Source organism: Anomalospiza imberbis, chromosome 6 (assembly GCF_031753505.1).
Source record: "Anomalospiza imberbis isolate Cuckoo-Finch-1a 21T00152 chromosome 6, ASM3175350v1, whole genome shotgun sequence".
Classification (NCBI taxonomy): domain Eukaryota; kingdom Metazoa; phylum Chordata; class Aves; order Passeriformes; family Viduidae; genus Anomalospiza; species Anomalospiza imberbis.
In genome coordinates, this window is record NC_089686.1 from 37,044,963 (window position 1) to 37,060,480 (window position 15,518).

Genomic DNA, 15,518 nt, shown 5'->3' on the forward strand with positions numbered 1-15,518 from the left:
ATTCAATCTGCACCTAAAGAGTTATAGCTGGAAGCCATGGTGCTACATGGCCTTGCAGAAAAGGAAATGTTGGTATTTGAGCCCTTTTTCTCCTGCACAGCAGACAGACTGCAAGATGCAGACAGACTGCAAGATACAGACCTTTTTTTAGAATGTAAATTCGGATTTTTTTCATACACAAATAGGGGTTTAGACATCCAATTACAAAATTTTCAGAATTCTCACTTGGCTAAATAGAATGATTCAATCTGAAAATCTTAGGTATAATTTCTTCTGATGGACTTGAATTTTGGACTTCTCTATGTGGCAATTTTTCCATTCAGGATTCAGTGTCTGAAGTAGAAGAATTATTGAAGAAACATCATGATTTTGAGAAGATGCTTGCAGCACAGGAGGAGAAATTTGCTCAGCTAAGCAGGAAAACTAAGGTGAGTAGTAGAAGGTTGATGAGCTGTGCATGAAACAGGATGATGTGGGTCACTGATTGTTTGAATGCCACTCTATGCAAGAGATGGGGTAGATGAGTAAACAAAGCTGAAACACTTCAGACAGAGCAAGACCTATATGTGGATCAAAAGAGATCAACTAGCTTGAAAAAGCTGTAGAGGAGAAGTGGAAATTTTCATCTGCCAAGACCAGCAAAAAGAGTGTGAGAAACAGGGTGATCATTTGCTACAAAGATGAAGAGATTTTGCTTCATTCAGGATTTCAGTAGGCAGCTGGAGCCACCTGAAAGTGACAGAGGATAGCAAAGGGCTGAAAATAAATGGAGACCAATGCACAGACAGGCCTTTTTCCTTCTGGTTTAAGGTTTTTACGATGGATTGTGTTAAATACCATAGATATTCAGTCAGCCTCTCAGCTTTTCTTTCATCGTGTGGGAGGTTTTTAAAATTATTATCCTGAAATAACCAGAAAAACATAGTGATTGTGTTTGTCTTTAGGCTGAAAATTAATCTGTCTTTTGTTCAGTGACTTGCAAATTGGCTAAGTGAAGGGACAAAGGCCCTTCCCTCCAAAATTTTCCACAAGAACAACCCTGATACTCAGAGTTCCTACAGAAAACCTAAAGAAGCAGTGCCACAAGAGAAGGAGCACAGTTTCTCCTTAGCTTATTAAAAAAATCAGCCTCCAGAGAATTTATTAAGGGCAGAATTCACCATATTTGAGGTTAACTCCCACTAGTGTTCATGATTTGGACAACAAAATAATGCTTAGCACATAGCAATTACATTCAGATCTAACTCTAAAAATGCCAGTGGAAGAACAGGCCTTAAGATTCAGTGCCAGGAGACAGTTTATTTGGAAAACCATTCCTGCTTAAAATAAAAAAAGTCTTAGGAAAGTATTTATGAATGCATGAAGGCGATTTAAAAAAATTTAATACTGCTGTCCTACAGAGAGAGATGAATCTCCTGAAACAAGTGGACACAGAAGAGAGTGAGCAGAAGGATAAAGGCAAAGTTGTCCGGGTTCCTTCCCTGAGAAGAAAACCATCTGACAAAAGGAATGCACCACCAAAAGTGACAGAGACAAAGAGCACAATGCCACTGCCACCTGTGCCCGCACACAGTGTGACCTGGAGGGTCCCACTTGAAACTATTTTCTCCCCTATTGAAAAATCTCCAACAAGGTTCCAAGAATTCACTTCCTCAGAAGTCCCTGAAGTGCAGAGCAGCAACAAAACAGAAATGAAAGCTGAGACAAGGCTTGGTGCGATTATCACTCCAGCTACACCAAAGGTGGTGGGCCCTCAAGCGGCATCTTTGGAAAGTCGCAGTTCTTTAGGCTCTCCTTTATCTCCTACTCCTATAAGCCAGCAACACAGCAGCAATTTGTCAGAATCACAAGCCACAGACCACAGATCTCCTCAGGAAAAAGGTGCTATAGGCTCCTTTTTCTCCAGCCTGCAGACCAAACCAACAGCAACACCACCCGAGCCTGGACAAAGGTCACTAGATAACTCACCAAACTTACTGCTGTCTAGCTCCTCTTGGGAGAGATTAAAGAATACGTCTTCGGTAAGTCCCAGGAATTTCTGGTTCTCTCCTCACAAAACCACTATCCTGTGCTAGTTAAACTAAGGCAGTAACAGGAAGTTCTGTCTGAAAGTCACAAAAAGCACCATATAGTGAGCATTCTGGTGGATACTCTCCTGGATTCAAACAAGAAGTATTTATGTGCCTTTCAATTCAAACCCTTTCCACAAAGACAGTTGACTTAAGAAGCTATGTACAGCTTAAAACCATTTTTAATTTACTAAGCTTTATAGCCTAGGCCTTAACAACTACATTGTTTTCTGTTTTTCTTTTCCTGAACTAGAGGCTATTCCTGCTGCTGAATACTCAGCAGAGCACTTAAAAACAGATGGTGTCTCACAAAGAGGATGATTTACCTACAGCCTCTGTGTGAGGTGGTAGTGCTTAGTGTCCACTCTGTTTAGAAGTCAGAGAGAGGAAGAACTTCATGGCCCACTTGTCAAAGAGCTGACCAGGTGCAAGACTAGAACCAAAAACTCCTGTTTGCTCACCCTGGCAGGAAATTCACTGTTAACTCATTGGCAGATAAAAATGTTTCCTTTTACTCCTCTACTCTTGAGAGGAGCACGTTTGTCTCACACTCAAGTGTACCAGTGCAACACTATACATTGGTGTAACTCAACAATTGTGGAGGTGGTTTGAATAACTTGAACAATTTAAGTTGTAAAATGCATGTAATAATATAAAATAATATTAGCTAATTAACACATTAAAAGAAAATTCCATAAGTAAAGTATTCGAGAAGGATTTGAATTCTCTTCATTTAGGTGGTCTACCAAAGATACAATTGCAACCTAATGAGGATTTCCAGCTGTGCTGTCAATGTAAAGTCTAGAGGAACCAGCGATCAGTTTCTTTGCATGGCATTTATCTAAAAAATACCTTCAGAAACTTAACATAGGCCTAAGGGCTATTTTAAAGTTAAGTAGCAATGTTCTTGTATGTCTCAGGTTTCTGCAAGTCTCCAGAACATAGAGGGTTTCCTAGAGAAGCGAGACCAGCTCCTTCCACGAAGACAACAGGTAGAAATAAATACCATCACTCTGGGTTATTTCATTGTTCCTTGAGTTATAGTCCAGATCTGCTCTGACTTCTCCAGGATAAGCTCTTGCTGAAGAGGAGCTCAGTAGTGTGGGTTTGCTTCAGCGATCCCTAAAATGAATGAGGAAGTGTCCACTGGCTTTGGCAGTACCTGATATCTCAGAGAAAAAGACAATAGAATTTTTGCCTGTCACGGAATCACGCAGAACAGGGTCTGTCTACAGTTAATGGGTTTATAAACCAGAGTCTAGGCTGTATGAGCATGTTAATTACAGTTTCCTAATTATAAACAGTATATCAACTAATTTCAATATATCAACTGGATTAGGAGGGAAAAAAGCAAATGAAACAACCAAAAAAAGACCAGACAACAACCAAAAAAAACCCACCACACCATAAAAATCCTATGTTTCATAATCCTGTAACAGCTTGTGATAGTTTGTCAGCAGTGGAAGCCCTCAGTCTCATGCTCCCAATATTTGTAATTTCTAACTGTGCTAGAACAGAATTAAAGTTCTGATTATCTTTGAAGAAATGGTTTCTTAAATACAGGTTTGAATGAAACTGAAATCTAAATTCTTATCCTGGAAAATAATATCATTCCAAAACAGTAGCCTAATTATCACAACAGGCCAGGAAATTTTCTAATATTCACCACCAATCTACAGACACCAATTTTTGCTGAGTGTTTGCACATAAACAAGTTGTCTCAGATTATTTGTCCCATAGAATATTTCCTCCAAAATTTTTAACTTGAAAGACCTCTTTTAAAAGGTGAATCTGGTATGGACTCCATCTTCTGGAAGAGAAATTTAGTTTTCCTTCACTTCTGGGAACACAGAATTTTGTGCTCAGAGATACTAAAATTCCATATTACCCAACAAGAAAAGCTATGACTTAACCTTCCTCAGAACTGTTTCCTTCCTTTTCTCTGAATGAGCAAATTGTCAATTTTATTCACTGTCATAACAAAATATGAATATAAGTGAAGGATCCTTTATCACGAAGAGTCTCATGTGGCACTAGGCTAAGTTTCAGTGGTACATAGTTGGGGTTGGAAATAGCTGCTAATTTTGCACATTGTCCAGTAGCATTCCACAGGCGTTAGTTTAGTAAATGAAGAAGAATTCAGCAGCCACATTAGATAGTAACAACATACATGATAAAATCAGCCTGTGACCAGCAGGCAGGGGCTGGTGTTCCAGCTAGGGAAAAAAAAAAAGGAGTTTTAGTGGCCAAAAATTAGACAGAACTTTGATTATCCACCTTCAGCAATGTTGCTGACCACATGGTGTAGAGCTTGCTTGAAACCAGGTTATGTCATTTGTTCAGTTCTGAGTCATAGAGACCCTTCCCTTCCTCCATTCAGAAACCATAGTAGGTTCTTTTTTCTAAGCGATAACAACGACTGTGAGAACTTCTGTGATCATAATATCAACAGATTCTGGCATCCTGTGGAAGTTGCACGTGAAAGATTTCACTACTCCTATGAAATATATACTTCACAACTGAATTTTATTATCTTTTCTATTCATGTAGCCACACTCAAGGTCTTGGAAATCCTTCTATGTAAAACTTGATGGATTAAAGCTTGATTTCTATAATGATGACAAAGAAGCAACTAAGGTAATTTGGTTTTTTAATCTTTCTAGCAAACTTTGTGTCTACATATGTAAAAATAAATTTTAAAATGTCACCTTTGGTTTGGGGCAGGGTTGATCTGTTCCCTTTCAAATGTGAGCTGAGTGAAAATTCAGCACTTATTAAATTGATACAACTGAAAACAGACTGATAAACTTCCAGAAATTTTCAAAGATACTTCTTTTAAGGTATATCTTATTCAAGGATTGCCTTCAAGATATAATGCAATTGTCCGTGGCTCCTCTGTGGTTCATCCTATCCAGTGATACTAGAATTAAAGTTAGAGGCATAAAGAGATGGGTGTGCAGTCTGCCTGCAGGTTGGTATAGAATTGAATCCTAGCAGAAAGGACAGAGAAGACATTTTGTTTTCATTTTATCCCCCTTCAGAACATATCCGCAGTCCTGTCCCTCGGCATTTCTGGTGCCAAATGTGAGAAGCTGGTGAATTACACCAGGAAGGAGAATGCCTTCATGCTGAGGTGAGTCTTACGGAGAAGGGCACAAATAAAAGCCTATGCAGCTCCCTGCCCACAGTCACCCAAGGCTGTATGGTGTTAGGAGGCATAACTGGAGTGTCTTGCACTCACAACACAGAAGGTATAAGGCAAAACTGACTAGAATTCACCTTTTCCTATCCTTACTTACAGGCTGAGAGATGGGGCAGAGTATTTCCTTGCAGCACCTTCTCCAACACTGATGGAGGACTGGCTGCAAACACTACAGAATAATATAGGTATGTTCTCATTTCCTTCAAGAATGAGCTGTGCTTTTAGCAAGTGATGGCAAGAGAAAGAGAAGAGAATGACAGGATGTCCTAAGTTTGGAGCATTTTGAGCCATCCTTTTTGCCTCTGTTAGAAAGCAATACACAAGTCAGCTTCTACCTGAGATGTAGTGACCTGGCACAGGAATATCCAGAGTGACTTGCAAAGACGTTTTTCAGTTGTACTGTGGCCAACATCAGATTATTCTCTGCTAGGGGTGTGGTATTTGTCCTTTTATTAAGGAGTTGCTTTGGACCTTGATCAATAGCTTTTCTTCTGAATCTAGATCTAGGACTGTTCTGGACATCTCTCTCCATTGTAGCTTACTGGGAAGGAAGCTATAGCATAATTATAACTATGATGGTCAGAGAAAATTGTTGTGGACCCAGAAGTGGCAAACTCTACCTCTATTTTTTTCTTTTTTTCTTTTTTTTCTTTTTTTAATTTTTATTTTTCTTTTTTTTTCCTACTTTTTTCCCCTCCTCTGTAGGACATAGTAACAGATCCCATTCTACAGTGATGGTGCAAACTCTCATTTCAAGCACAGAGACCTCCCAGAAAAGAATGTGGGATTTTCCAGACAGGGACTCTGCTGAAAGACTAAGCAGCAAAAGCTCACTCCTGAGGTATGGGCTCTGTGCTGCAAAGCTGAACAGATGTCAGTGCTGTTTGTGCTTAGATAGCAGTCACCTACAAAGAAACTGCCCTGAGGTCAAACAGTCCTGCTCCTCTGTCACTTATGTCACAAAAATAATGTGGCCAGCAGGAGCAAGGCAGTGATTGTCCCCCTGTACTTGGCACTGGTGAGGCAACACCTCGAGTGCTTTGTTCAGCTCTGGACTGCTCACTTCAGGAAAGCTGGAGTGTGTCCAGAGAAGAGCAATGAAGCTGGAGAAGGGTCTGGAGAACAAGTTCTACCAGGAGAGGCTGAGGGAGCTGGGGTTGCTGAGACTGGGGAAGGAGGCTCAGGGGAGACACAGGCAATGAAAACACAGCTACAGCCAAATTCAGAAACCTGGCCTGTTTAAATAATTTTTCTTGCATTTGGAGTCTGTACAAACCTTACATGCTGATGTGAAATCCTAGTCCCACAGCTGTGCAGACTTTTGCTGCTGAGCTAGACACTTAATGAGTCCTTACATATATAGAGAGACTTAAACTCCTCTAGATTATACCTGATTTTCTGATGATGCATTTTGTTTGTAGGAGAACACCTTCCTTCAAAATCAAACCAGAGAGAGAGTCTGCAGAATTTTCCAGAGGTTTTAAGATGGACTTACAGTGACACAAGCCACAATCACTACCCTAAGCCTAGAACAAAGTGGAAATAAAACAAAACTGCTTCCCTCTCTACTAAAAGCAGGAAGAGAAAAATGACATTTGCCTCAATGAATTCCAGACAATTATAACTTAACTCAGCCCTCCGGAAATGTATTCATATGTTTTAAGAAAATCACTTCCCTCTGAACTTTTAAAATTATGTATTTAATCTCATAAATCTTTAAATATAATTAAACAGGATTGCATCTGGTATACTTTTGTGTGTACAACAACTTTGTCATTTGCCATTACTACCCAAGTGTTATCTATTCCAAGATACTAAACCAAAGGGCAGGGGAAACTTTAAGCCAGACTGCTCACATGAAATGATTCTATGAGAATGGGGAGCAGTGAGCAGAGCATGAGGTGCAAGCTGTGAGTTAACTACAGCCATGTGCAAGTAGATTTGCAGATACCAACAGAATAGATTTACAAGGCTTGGGTGGTCTGTGCAGCCAAAGGTAACGTTTTATCCTTCCTACAGCTCTTTGTGGTCTCCACAATCTTCTTTATGACCCATTAACCAACAATTCTTTTTTTGCCAATTCTTTCTGGATGAAGCTACCAGGAAAAAAAAAAGTCCTGCAGTGTTATTAATTTTTAATGGAATCTGAAACTTAAATAAGGCATGAACAATCAGTGTTTCAGTGTAAAAGGAGAAGAAAAGTAGGATAACAAGGAGGAAGTCTAGTCCCTGTACAGCAAGCTTCATATGCTAAGGTATGGTGTAATCATAGGGAAGAATATATACATTTTCCCCCTACTTATCTCTGTTTCTGAGCCAAAGAAAAGTTACCTAGCACGAAGCTGGAGAGAAATGGCATTTTTCCCCCAGGATAGTGTAGTGACTGGCAGCTCTTCCCTGACAGGCGGAAACTAAAACGTCAAGTCCTTAACTCCTCTCACAAGGACTTCAGCCTTCATCCCTTTTTATACAGACCGAAGCATCACTCTTGCTCTCTGCTTGCAGTCGTCTCTGCACTGACGTGCACCCTCCAGTGGTAGGGGAGAGGAGCACTTTACACCGAGTTTATGTAAATACTTTTATGGGCACATGCAACATCTAGAGTTTGTATTCAGTCTGATTCAGATCAGTCACAGGCATCCAATACATGAGCTAATAATTTCATCTTTTTGGCTAGTTCATCTCTCTCCTCTGTTTGCCCCAGCTGGAGCTGCTGCCATTTCATTATTGTTGACCATTTTTAACCGATTAAAAAAAAATACAATTTCAGTATTTTAAACTTACCATATAATTGAACAAAGATGTGCCTTGGCTATGGCTCATTACAGCTGCCTCCTCACCCTGCTTTTTGCCATTCCACTGAAGAGGGTTTTACCACAGGAGGTAGATTTTATTCCAGGTTGTCCATACCATCGTAAGCCAGAAGATCTTCTCCCAGATTTCTTCCATTCAATCTTGAAACCAATGAATGCCTTCTGAAGTTCTCTGCAGGCATAAGTAGAGCTTATACACCTGGAAAAAGCCTTGTTTTGTGCTTAAGTGCATAAAGACTTTCATGGGTCTGGTGCTCTTTTGCAATATTTTATTTTTAATTAATATATTATTAAACAGTTAAAAGACACAAGCAAGCAATTTCTATGAAGAGCAGGTAATAGTTATAAGAACAGTCTCATTTCCTTTGTGTTTGGCAGCAGATAGCAAGCTCTGTATTTTCGGGGGTTTTCTGGCAAAATCCTCATCCAAGAGCAGTGATCTGGGGTGCATTTCGGATAAGGTTTTTGGCAGGCATGCATCCATCTTCAGTAGTTAGAGCAAACACAACCAGACCAGCAAGGCCGGGTTTATAAGTATGGCACATGCCTTTTTTTGGTGAGATGCAGAGGCAGCTTTCTCCTGGAAGTGCCTGCTTTGGTTTGCATGCACTCTGTTCAGTCACAGCACAACACATGGTATTAGGCCAGGCAAGAATGGGGCCAAGGAAAAAAACAAAACCACAGCCTCTAAGCAACAACCACACAGCATTTCAGAGGCCCTTAGACTCCATGTTACCCTAAAGGGAACAAGGACCAGTCCTGAGCACGGGTCAGCACTAATCAGCCTTATGCCACTGAAACAATACTTTATATTTCTGTGGTTTGGGGGCAGTGCAAATCAGCATGCTCTGAACTAGCGTTCAGGAGTGCTTTGAGGGACAACCTGTGCCAGTCACAACTTCCCACAAGCTGCACAGACATGACTGTACAAGGTGTAGGTCCCTCCAGCCTGCAGAATTCTCCAGCAGCCTCTGTCCTCACAAATGCCCTCCAGGTCCTCCTACTACACCATCAAGTCAGCAACACACTCCTTCAATGTCATAGAATCATTTAGGTTGGACCATCCAGTCCCACTGTTAACTCAGCACTGCCACGTCCACCACTAAACTGTGCTCCCATATGCCACACCCACATCCTGATACAAAAACAAAAAAGGCAACCAAACTGAGACAAAAAGGCACTCTGATGGGCAATGATACAGCCCTCACATAATTTCAGGCTCTGAAATGCAAAAATATATTTGAAAAAGCTATTATAATTTAAGGCTACAGAGGTACCACATGGGGCACCAAGGAAATGAAGGGGCACATGCCTGTCTGTGCCTCTGGCTGCAAGATTAGACAGCAGTTCCCAGCCTTATTTTAAGTGTTGGCAAAACCTCTGGACAGTTCTCCCAGCAGAGTCACACCACCTTCCCCACCCACAGCTCCCTCCCTCCCATCCTCCCTTTGTAACAGGATTTAACAATCCCTCAGAACAGTAATTCCCCACCAGCTGTGGGTTACCTGAAAACTTTGTGCTTTTGTGGCTCCTTCACATTTTACTGGGCCTTTCTGTTTGTATTGGCAACACTATGAATGCACCAAACATGCCCCAAGTATCAGTCTGTGGAGCATTTTGAAAGACCAAATTTTCTCAGTGTGGCTGAGCTGCCTTACTGCTGGGTACGTGCTGCCAAGGTTCACAGGGGTTATAGATTGTTCTCTGTAGCCCACGAACACAACAGCCATATCTTTCTGCAGCAGCAGAGCTTTCTAGGACCAGCCAGAGGAGCATGGAAATGCTGCACACCCTGTGCACGTGTGTGCACAGAGCCATGTGGGCTTGTAGGCGCCACACAGTGCTGTGCCAGGACATGCTGCTCTCCTGTGCAAAGGTAACAGATCCAGCTGGATCAACTCCCAACTCAAAACGGCTCTTTATGTTCTGTCTTGCAGCTAGTATCTGATTAGTTCTTATCTTCTCATGATCTGAATGCTTAGGTACAGCTGCATACCAGCTGTTAAGACTCCTCAGTTCTGGATGGTGCTCCTTACCTTGGCAAGTAAGCATTGTACATGAATTGCTGAGCCTTAGCCATTGCCATTGCAGCAGAAGCAGCATTTAGTAGAAGCAGGCTTCAGGTAATCAAGTCTTTTGTAAATGCTCTCCCTTTGAGTTTCAATATTGTCTGTGTATACCAAAAAGACAGACCCCTCTTTCTTGTTCTTTGTCTGATTTTGGATTTCAAGTACAACTAATTCTAGATCTCAAGTGAATTTCCAACACAGAAGAAAAATGTAAGACTTTCCTTGGAAGTCCTGATGAATATACTGTGTTTGGAAGAAATAATCCAGAAGCAGGTCTAAATCCTTCAGTGTGAGGAAGTCTGCAAACTTCTCTGACTTCTGTGATGCTCTGTTTTATATTGCTCAGCATCCTTCCCTGTGATCTTTTTAATTCAGTGGAGGGCTATAAAGATGTTCCAAATTTCTAGCTCAAGGCAAAGTCTCTCACTGCATTCCAAAGCAAATGAAAACCAGGCATCATTTTCCAAATATTTTCCACCAGCAAGGAGGAAAATGTGTGTCCTATTTTTTTAAATTTATGCTCTATTAAATTAATAGCACCTATTAAAAATATTTTGCCTGTGATGTTAGAGATAGAAGACTAAAAAGGGAAAAATCTTCTGTGTGTGAAAATAAAATGGCTCTGCACTCTGTTAGTGAGTTATGTTGTTCTACATTAAGTTTACATCTGGAAGGAGAACCAGCTTATGTCTCAGTCATGATCACTAAATTAAATGTACTTGAGTCTATGGCAATTATTCCTCTCAAGCTTCTGCTATGAAAAACTTGTTTCAGGCTCTTGACATTTTAATCCATAAAGGCACTGCTGATATAAATCAATACAATCACATGTGCTTTATGTAGAAGTTTTCCTGCAGCCAGTGCTCAAAAGAACTGTGCTCACTCACTGCTGCTACTGTCCTCTCTTTTGAAATGTAACCACCCCCTTGGTGGTAGTCTGGAGCAGCATTTCTGTGCCAAAGTCTTGCAGGGGAATGGAAAAAAAGAGTAACTTCTACATCAGCAAGGGGAATAGGCCAGACAGAGTGCAATTGTCCACACTGCAGTTTGGCTGCTTTTCACATATATATGCCTGACTTCAAAGCTGAGCCCACCAACTCAGTGCAAATTCTAGTTGCTCAGCCTATCTGAAAATCTGGACATCACTGAATGCAAATGGCCAGGATTTGATCTGTAATCAAGTATTGAAAGGACACCGACAATGGGCTCAGTGTTGAAGGAACAGGCTCGTACAAAGAACTATCACCACCACCATATACTGTAACATCAAGGAGATCCTGGGACATCTCTGCTAACCAAGACCCTTATTTCTTAACAAGTAAAACCATATTGTGAGACTCTTGTGGGCTGAAAATGTGGGGGAAGGAGAAAAAATAAATTATTCTGAAAGCTGGGAGCTTGAACATGGCAAGGTGAGAAATGTACAGGTTTTGTCAGTTTTCAGCAAATGATGAACACTGTGATATGTTGCAACGTGACCATGATGTGTTGCAATGTGCTGCCATAGCCTTCAGTGGGGAAACAGTGCAAAAACCCAGCTTAGGGGTATCCAAAGTAGCTGGAGAAATTCCCAGTCCTTCTGCTTCTCCTTCGTTCTACAGCACTCCGGATCGCCTGGAGGAGCAGGTCTTTGTTATTGAGGATGTTGTATTTGCTCAGGTTCACAAGTTTATCAAAATTTTCAGAGGAGTAAATTAGCCTAATGAGGTAGTATGGTGAGCAGTTGTTCTCCAGATTTACTTTGCCTTCTTCCATCTCCGAGTGACCACGCTTCACCCCTGCAGAGAAAGACAAAAGCCACCACAGTGAGATGAATCTGGGGTACTATCACACAGTGTTGCAGGGGACTTATCTACTTGGCAGGACCCACTGTTAAAAACAGCCACCAGGAAATACTTCAAACCCACTCCACAGCTTGAAAGAGCCATTTCTGGCCAATTTTCTCAGTTACTCCTCCTTCCCCTCCTGCTAAAGCTCAGACCCAGACATCCCTCAGCAGAGCTGGCACAAATTCTTATATCCGTCCTTGTCCTGCCCCTGCAGACATCATTCCTAGGCAGCATGCCCATGGGTCCACATCCATTCCCAAACTCTTTAAGTCTGATTCTCAGACCAAGACACACACCTGGAACACTTTTCAAAATCCATGATTGCCCCTGGATTAGTGGTGACAAGTGCACAGCTGCCAGCTAGAGTGAGTGGACATACAAGGAGACCTTGTGATGCTAACCACACAGGACTGCCTGTTGAAGAGTGCAGAGGGACCAGAGCATCCTACATCAGACTCTCAGCAAACTCCAGCCAGGCCTCAGGTTATGCCTCTTGGAATTGGCAACATCATACTCCCTGTTACATCAATGCTTTTGCTTAAAAGGACCCCCTAGCTACCCGCACCAAGGACTTCGTCAGTCTCATATTTACGTTTCTACATTTTTTCTTCATTTCTTTGCTGTTTTTTTGCCTATCTCCTTGCAGTCTGAACCAAATATGCCCAAAATGCTAATATAATGTGAGATGACTATCAGCAGGGCTACAAACAGACTGCTGAGATATTCCTTATGATTTCAACCAGAACCTTAGAAAAAAGACACAAGAATTGTGCTTGAGACACAGCAGGTGTTAGTCTAACCTAGTGGTTTCTGAACAGTGTGATCTCAGGGTGCTACTCACAGACTACCACTAGAAGTGGCTGAATTAAAAATATCCAATGTTGCTTCACTGATCCTCACATCTATGCTGTCCACATTCAGATAAAGCTGCATCTGCCTCAAGCACACCAAAGCACAGTCTGTAACTGCTGCACTGCAAATAGGAACTTCACAGGCTGAGTCCTTTTAGAATTTAAATAGTTAAAAACAAGAAAAATAACTGCCCACATTCCACAAGATGTCTCTCATCCCCCTAGAAACAAAAAGCTCCACTGTTAAACTTGAAATCTATGAAAGCATGTTGCCAAGGACCCCCTCCTCCAACCACCCACATCAGTTGCTGGTTGTCAGCTCGCTGGATGAATCAGCAACTGCTCAGCAACACGCAGGTGAGTGTCAGAGCTCACCAGTTTGGGCCTGGAGCACAGAGAACTGGCAACAGCTGCTCTGCTCTGCAGCATCTCACCTATTTTTTATTCAGAGAGATATTCCAAAATCTTCACCTGCTTTACCTGCCACCCATTGCTCAACAGTTGGATCTCACTCCACGTTGCCATTTGGACCATTTCCAGCCTCCACTGAACAAGCCTAGCTCCCTCTACAGAATATCTCCTCTTTTCATCTGCTGAGTTTCTAAATGTGATTTTCTTGATTTAGCTCTTACTTTACATATTCACTGAGCATCACTGAATATCAGAGCAGAAAAGTACTTTTTGCTGCTATTCCTACTCTTCCCAAATGTTCCCTCAGAGACTTTCATTTTGCTCTGGTCCCAGTAAGGGCTCCCATAGAATTTTGGGTAAAGCTGGTAGGAGCACGCCCCAAGCACCTCCCTCTCCACCACAGGCGGCCTGCCTGGGGAAGGCAGGGATGCAGGGCCAACTCTGGGGCTGAACGGCTCAAGGGTCAGATCCTGCTGCTGCTTTCCAGCTCACCGGCAGGTCCTTCAGGAGTCCCTTACCTCCCTGTTCCCACAGCTCTCTGGGCCTTTCTTTACTCTCCCTCTTCCCAATGCCAGAAAGATTCCAGCACTCTGCACATTTCTCTTGGCAGGATATGGCATCAGGCACAAGTGAGGAAGACCTGCAGCTCTGCTGCAAAGAACAGTGGCATGAGCCATCTGCCACAGGCAGGGCTGGAGGAGGCAGTGGGGCACTGAGTTGCCCAGGACTGTATCTTCCATGCTTTTCAAGTGGAGAACAACCAGCAGGAGTATGGAGGCTGCTCTTCTGCCTGCCATCAATGTACACATAATACATACCAGGGGAAGAGCACAGTGCATCGTTCTGTTGACTGCATTTACCTGGCTCCTTGAATTCCTTAAAGGTGTCATTCACCAATGGAAAATGGATTACTATAGGTGCTCTGGGGTCCTCTGCATCCGCAAATATATAACATTCCTTTGGGTTCTTCTCATCTTCTGGACTTAGCTCCACTTTGGGGAAGGGGATATTTTGTATCTTGCAGTATTTGTATGTCATCTCTAATTGCTGTGGACACAGAATGGCATGGAATTAAAGCTCTAAAAAAAGAATCAGGTTTACTCAGGTATCCTGGAATACAATGGCATCTTAACTCATTCCCTAGAAACACTATGAAATGTGTAGTGCAGTAGAAGCACTATGAATGTGTAGTCCAAAGTAGCCACAGTACAACCTTACTTTCAATCACCACACGTCAGTCAGACGACATTTATCACCCTGTAATGTTTTTTACAAGCCCAAGTGAATGACCCAAAGTCACACTCAGAATTCATCATGACAGACCAGGAGAAGTCACAGGCATGTCTCCAGCAGACAATTATTACTGCAATTCCCTGAGGATTCTAGGAAGTAGATGCTCTAATCCCCTACAGAAAAAAGAGCCTAACAGTTTGTATAGTTCTATTCTTGAAGGAAGTTTCTTTCCTCCTTCAAGGAATGGTGATACATGATTAAGATTTAGACATCCACTTGCTTAAAAGTTTTAATAAGACAAGAAGAGTTTTACTCTGCAAAGAGCAGAGTAAGTTAATCTTCTCACCTTGAACACATGTCCCAAACCATAATCAAGGGATATAATGACATCTACATTCCTCTCTGGCTTGAAAAGTGCTGCACCACTGGTGTTGATGAAATAGCCAACATCTATCAGACAAAGATATTTCTGCAGCGGTGTCAGATTGTTAGGAAAACCGTCCAGCACAGTGTCTGAAAAACATTTTATATAGTTAGTGGTGCATTTTTAGGAAAGGAGGAGTGAGTAATTCTGTCTGTGCTATATGCTAAGGGCAGCTCCTTGGTTACCCTCCAGACTGAGGTCACCTCCCTCCACAACGTGAGCCCACAAACACGGCCTCAGGAGCATGCCCTTCAAACCGCACATCTGGACACACCTGGCCTGTTTCCACACTCTCAAAGGCAGGCTGCGGGGCAGCCAGACAGAGGACAGGTGAGACAGAGACTACACTGAACTCACAGCTGCTCTGGGGAGTAATTTTTCACAGAATACAGACTTCAACAGATTTTTTTCCCCCCTAAGAACTGGGAAAAATGCAAGCAACAAAAACAATTTCACAGTGTAGCAACACAACTAACAAATGCAATACATCATTGCACTTTTGCATTGCTCTTTTTTTGCTTTTTCCTTCTCAGGGTTTGCTTTCAATCCCTCTCTCAGGTTGAAAAGTCTGACTTCAACTTGCTTTCAGTGATGTCATATAAACTATCTTAGCCATG

The 15,518-nt window shown here is 42.0% G+C and overlaps 2 protein-coding genes across 6 annotated transcripts in view; one reads left to right on the forward strand and one right to left on the reverse strand.

The window, feature by feature from the left end:
* SPTBN5 (spectrin beta, non-erythrocytic 5) overlaps nt 1-6,863 on the forward strand; it is a 92,183-nt gene extending 85,320 nt beyond the window's left edge. Inside the window, 9 exon segments of the mRNA XM_068194948.1 lie at nt 324-428; nt 1,401-2,021; nt 2,990-3,061; nt 4,620-4,706; nt 5,111-5,202; nt 5,371-5,456; nt 5,977-6,112; nt 6,693-6,751; nt 6,754-6,863. Coding sequence (XP_068051049.1) covers nt 324-428; nt 1,401-2,021; nt 2,990-3,061; nt 4,620-4,706; nt 5,111-5,202; nt 5,371-5,456; nt 5,977-6,112; nt 6,693-6,751; nt 6,754-6,863 — 1,368 coding nt within the window.
* Nucleotides 6,864-8,338: 1,475 nt separating this feature from the next.
* The window catches only part of PLA2G4B (phospholipase A2 group IVB), a 30,486-nt gene continuing 23,306 nt past the window's right edge, over nt 8,339-15,518 (reverse strand). For all 5 annotated transcript variants that reach the window (XM_068193441.1, XM_068193440.1, XM_068193443.1 and 2 more), the window contains 3 exons: nt 14,824-14,990; nt 14,105-14,291; nt 8,339-11,931 (listed from right to left, as the gene is read on the reverse strand). In XM_068193441.1, coding sequence (XP_068049542.1) covers nt 11,693-11,931; nt 14,105-14,291; nt 14,824-14,990 — 593 coding nt within the window. In that variant the 3' untranslated portion in view covers nt 8,339-11,692. The remainder of the gene's footprint in view (nt 11,932-14,104; nt 14,292-14,823; nt 14,991-15,518) is intronic.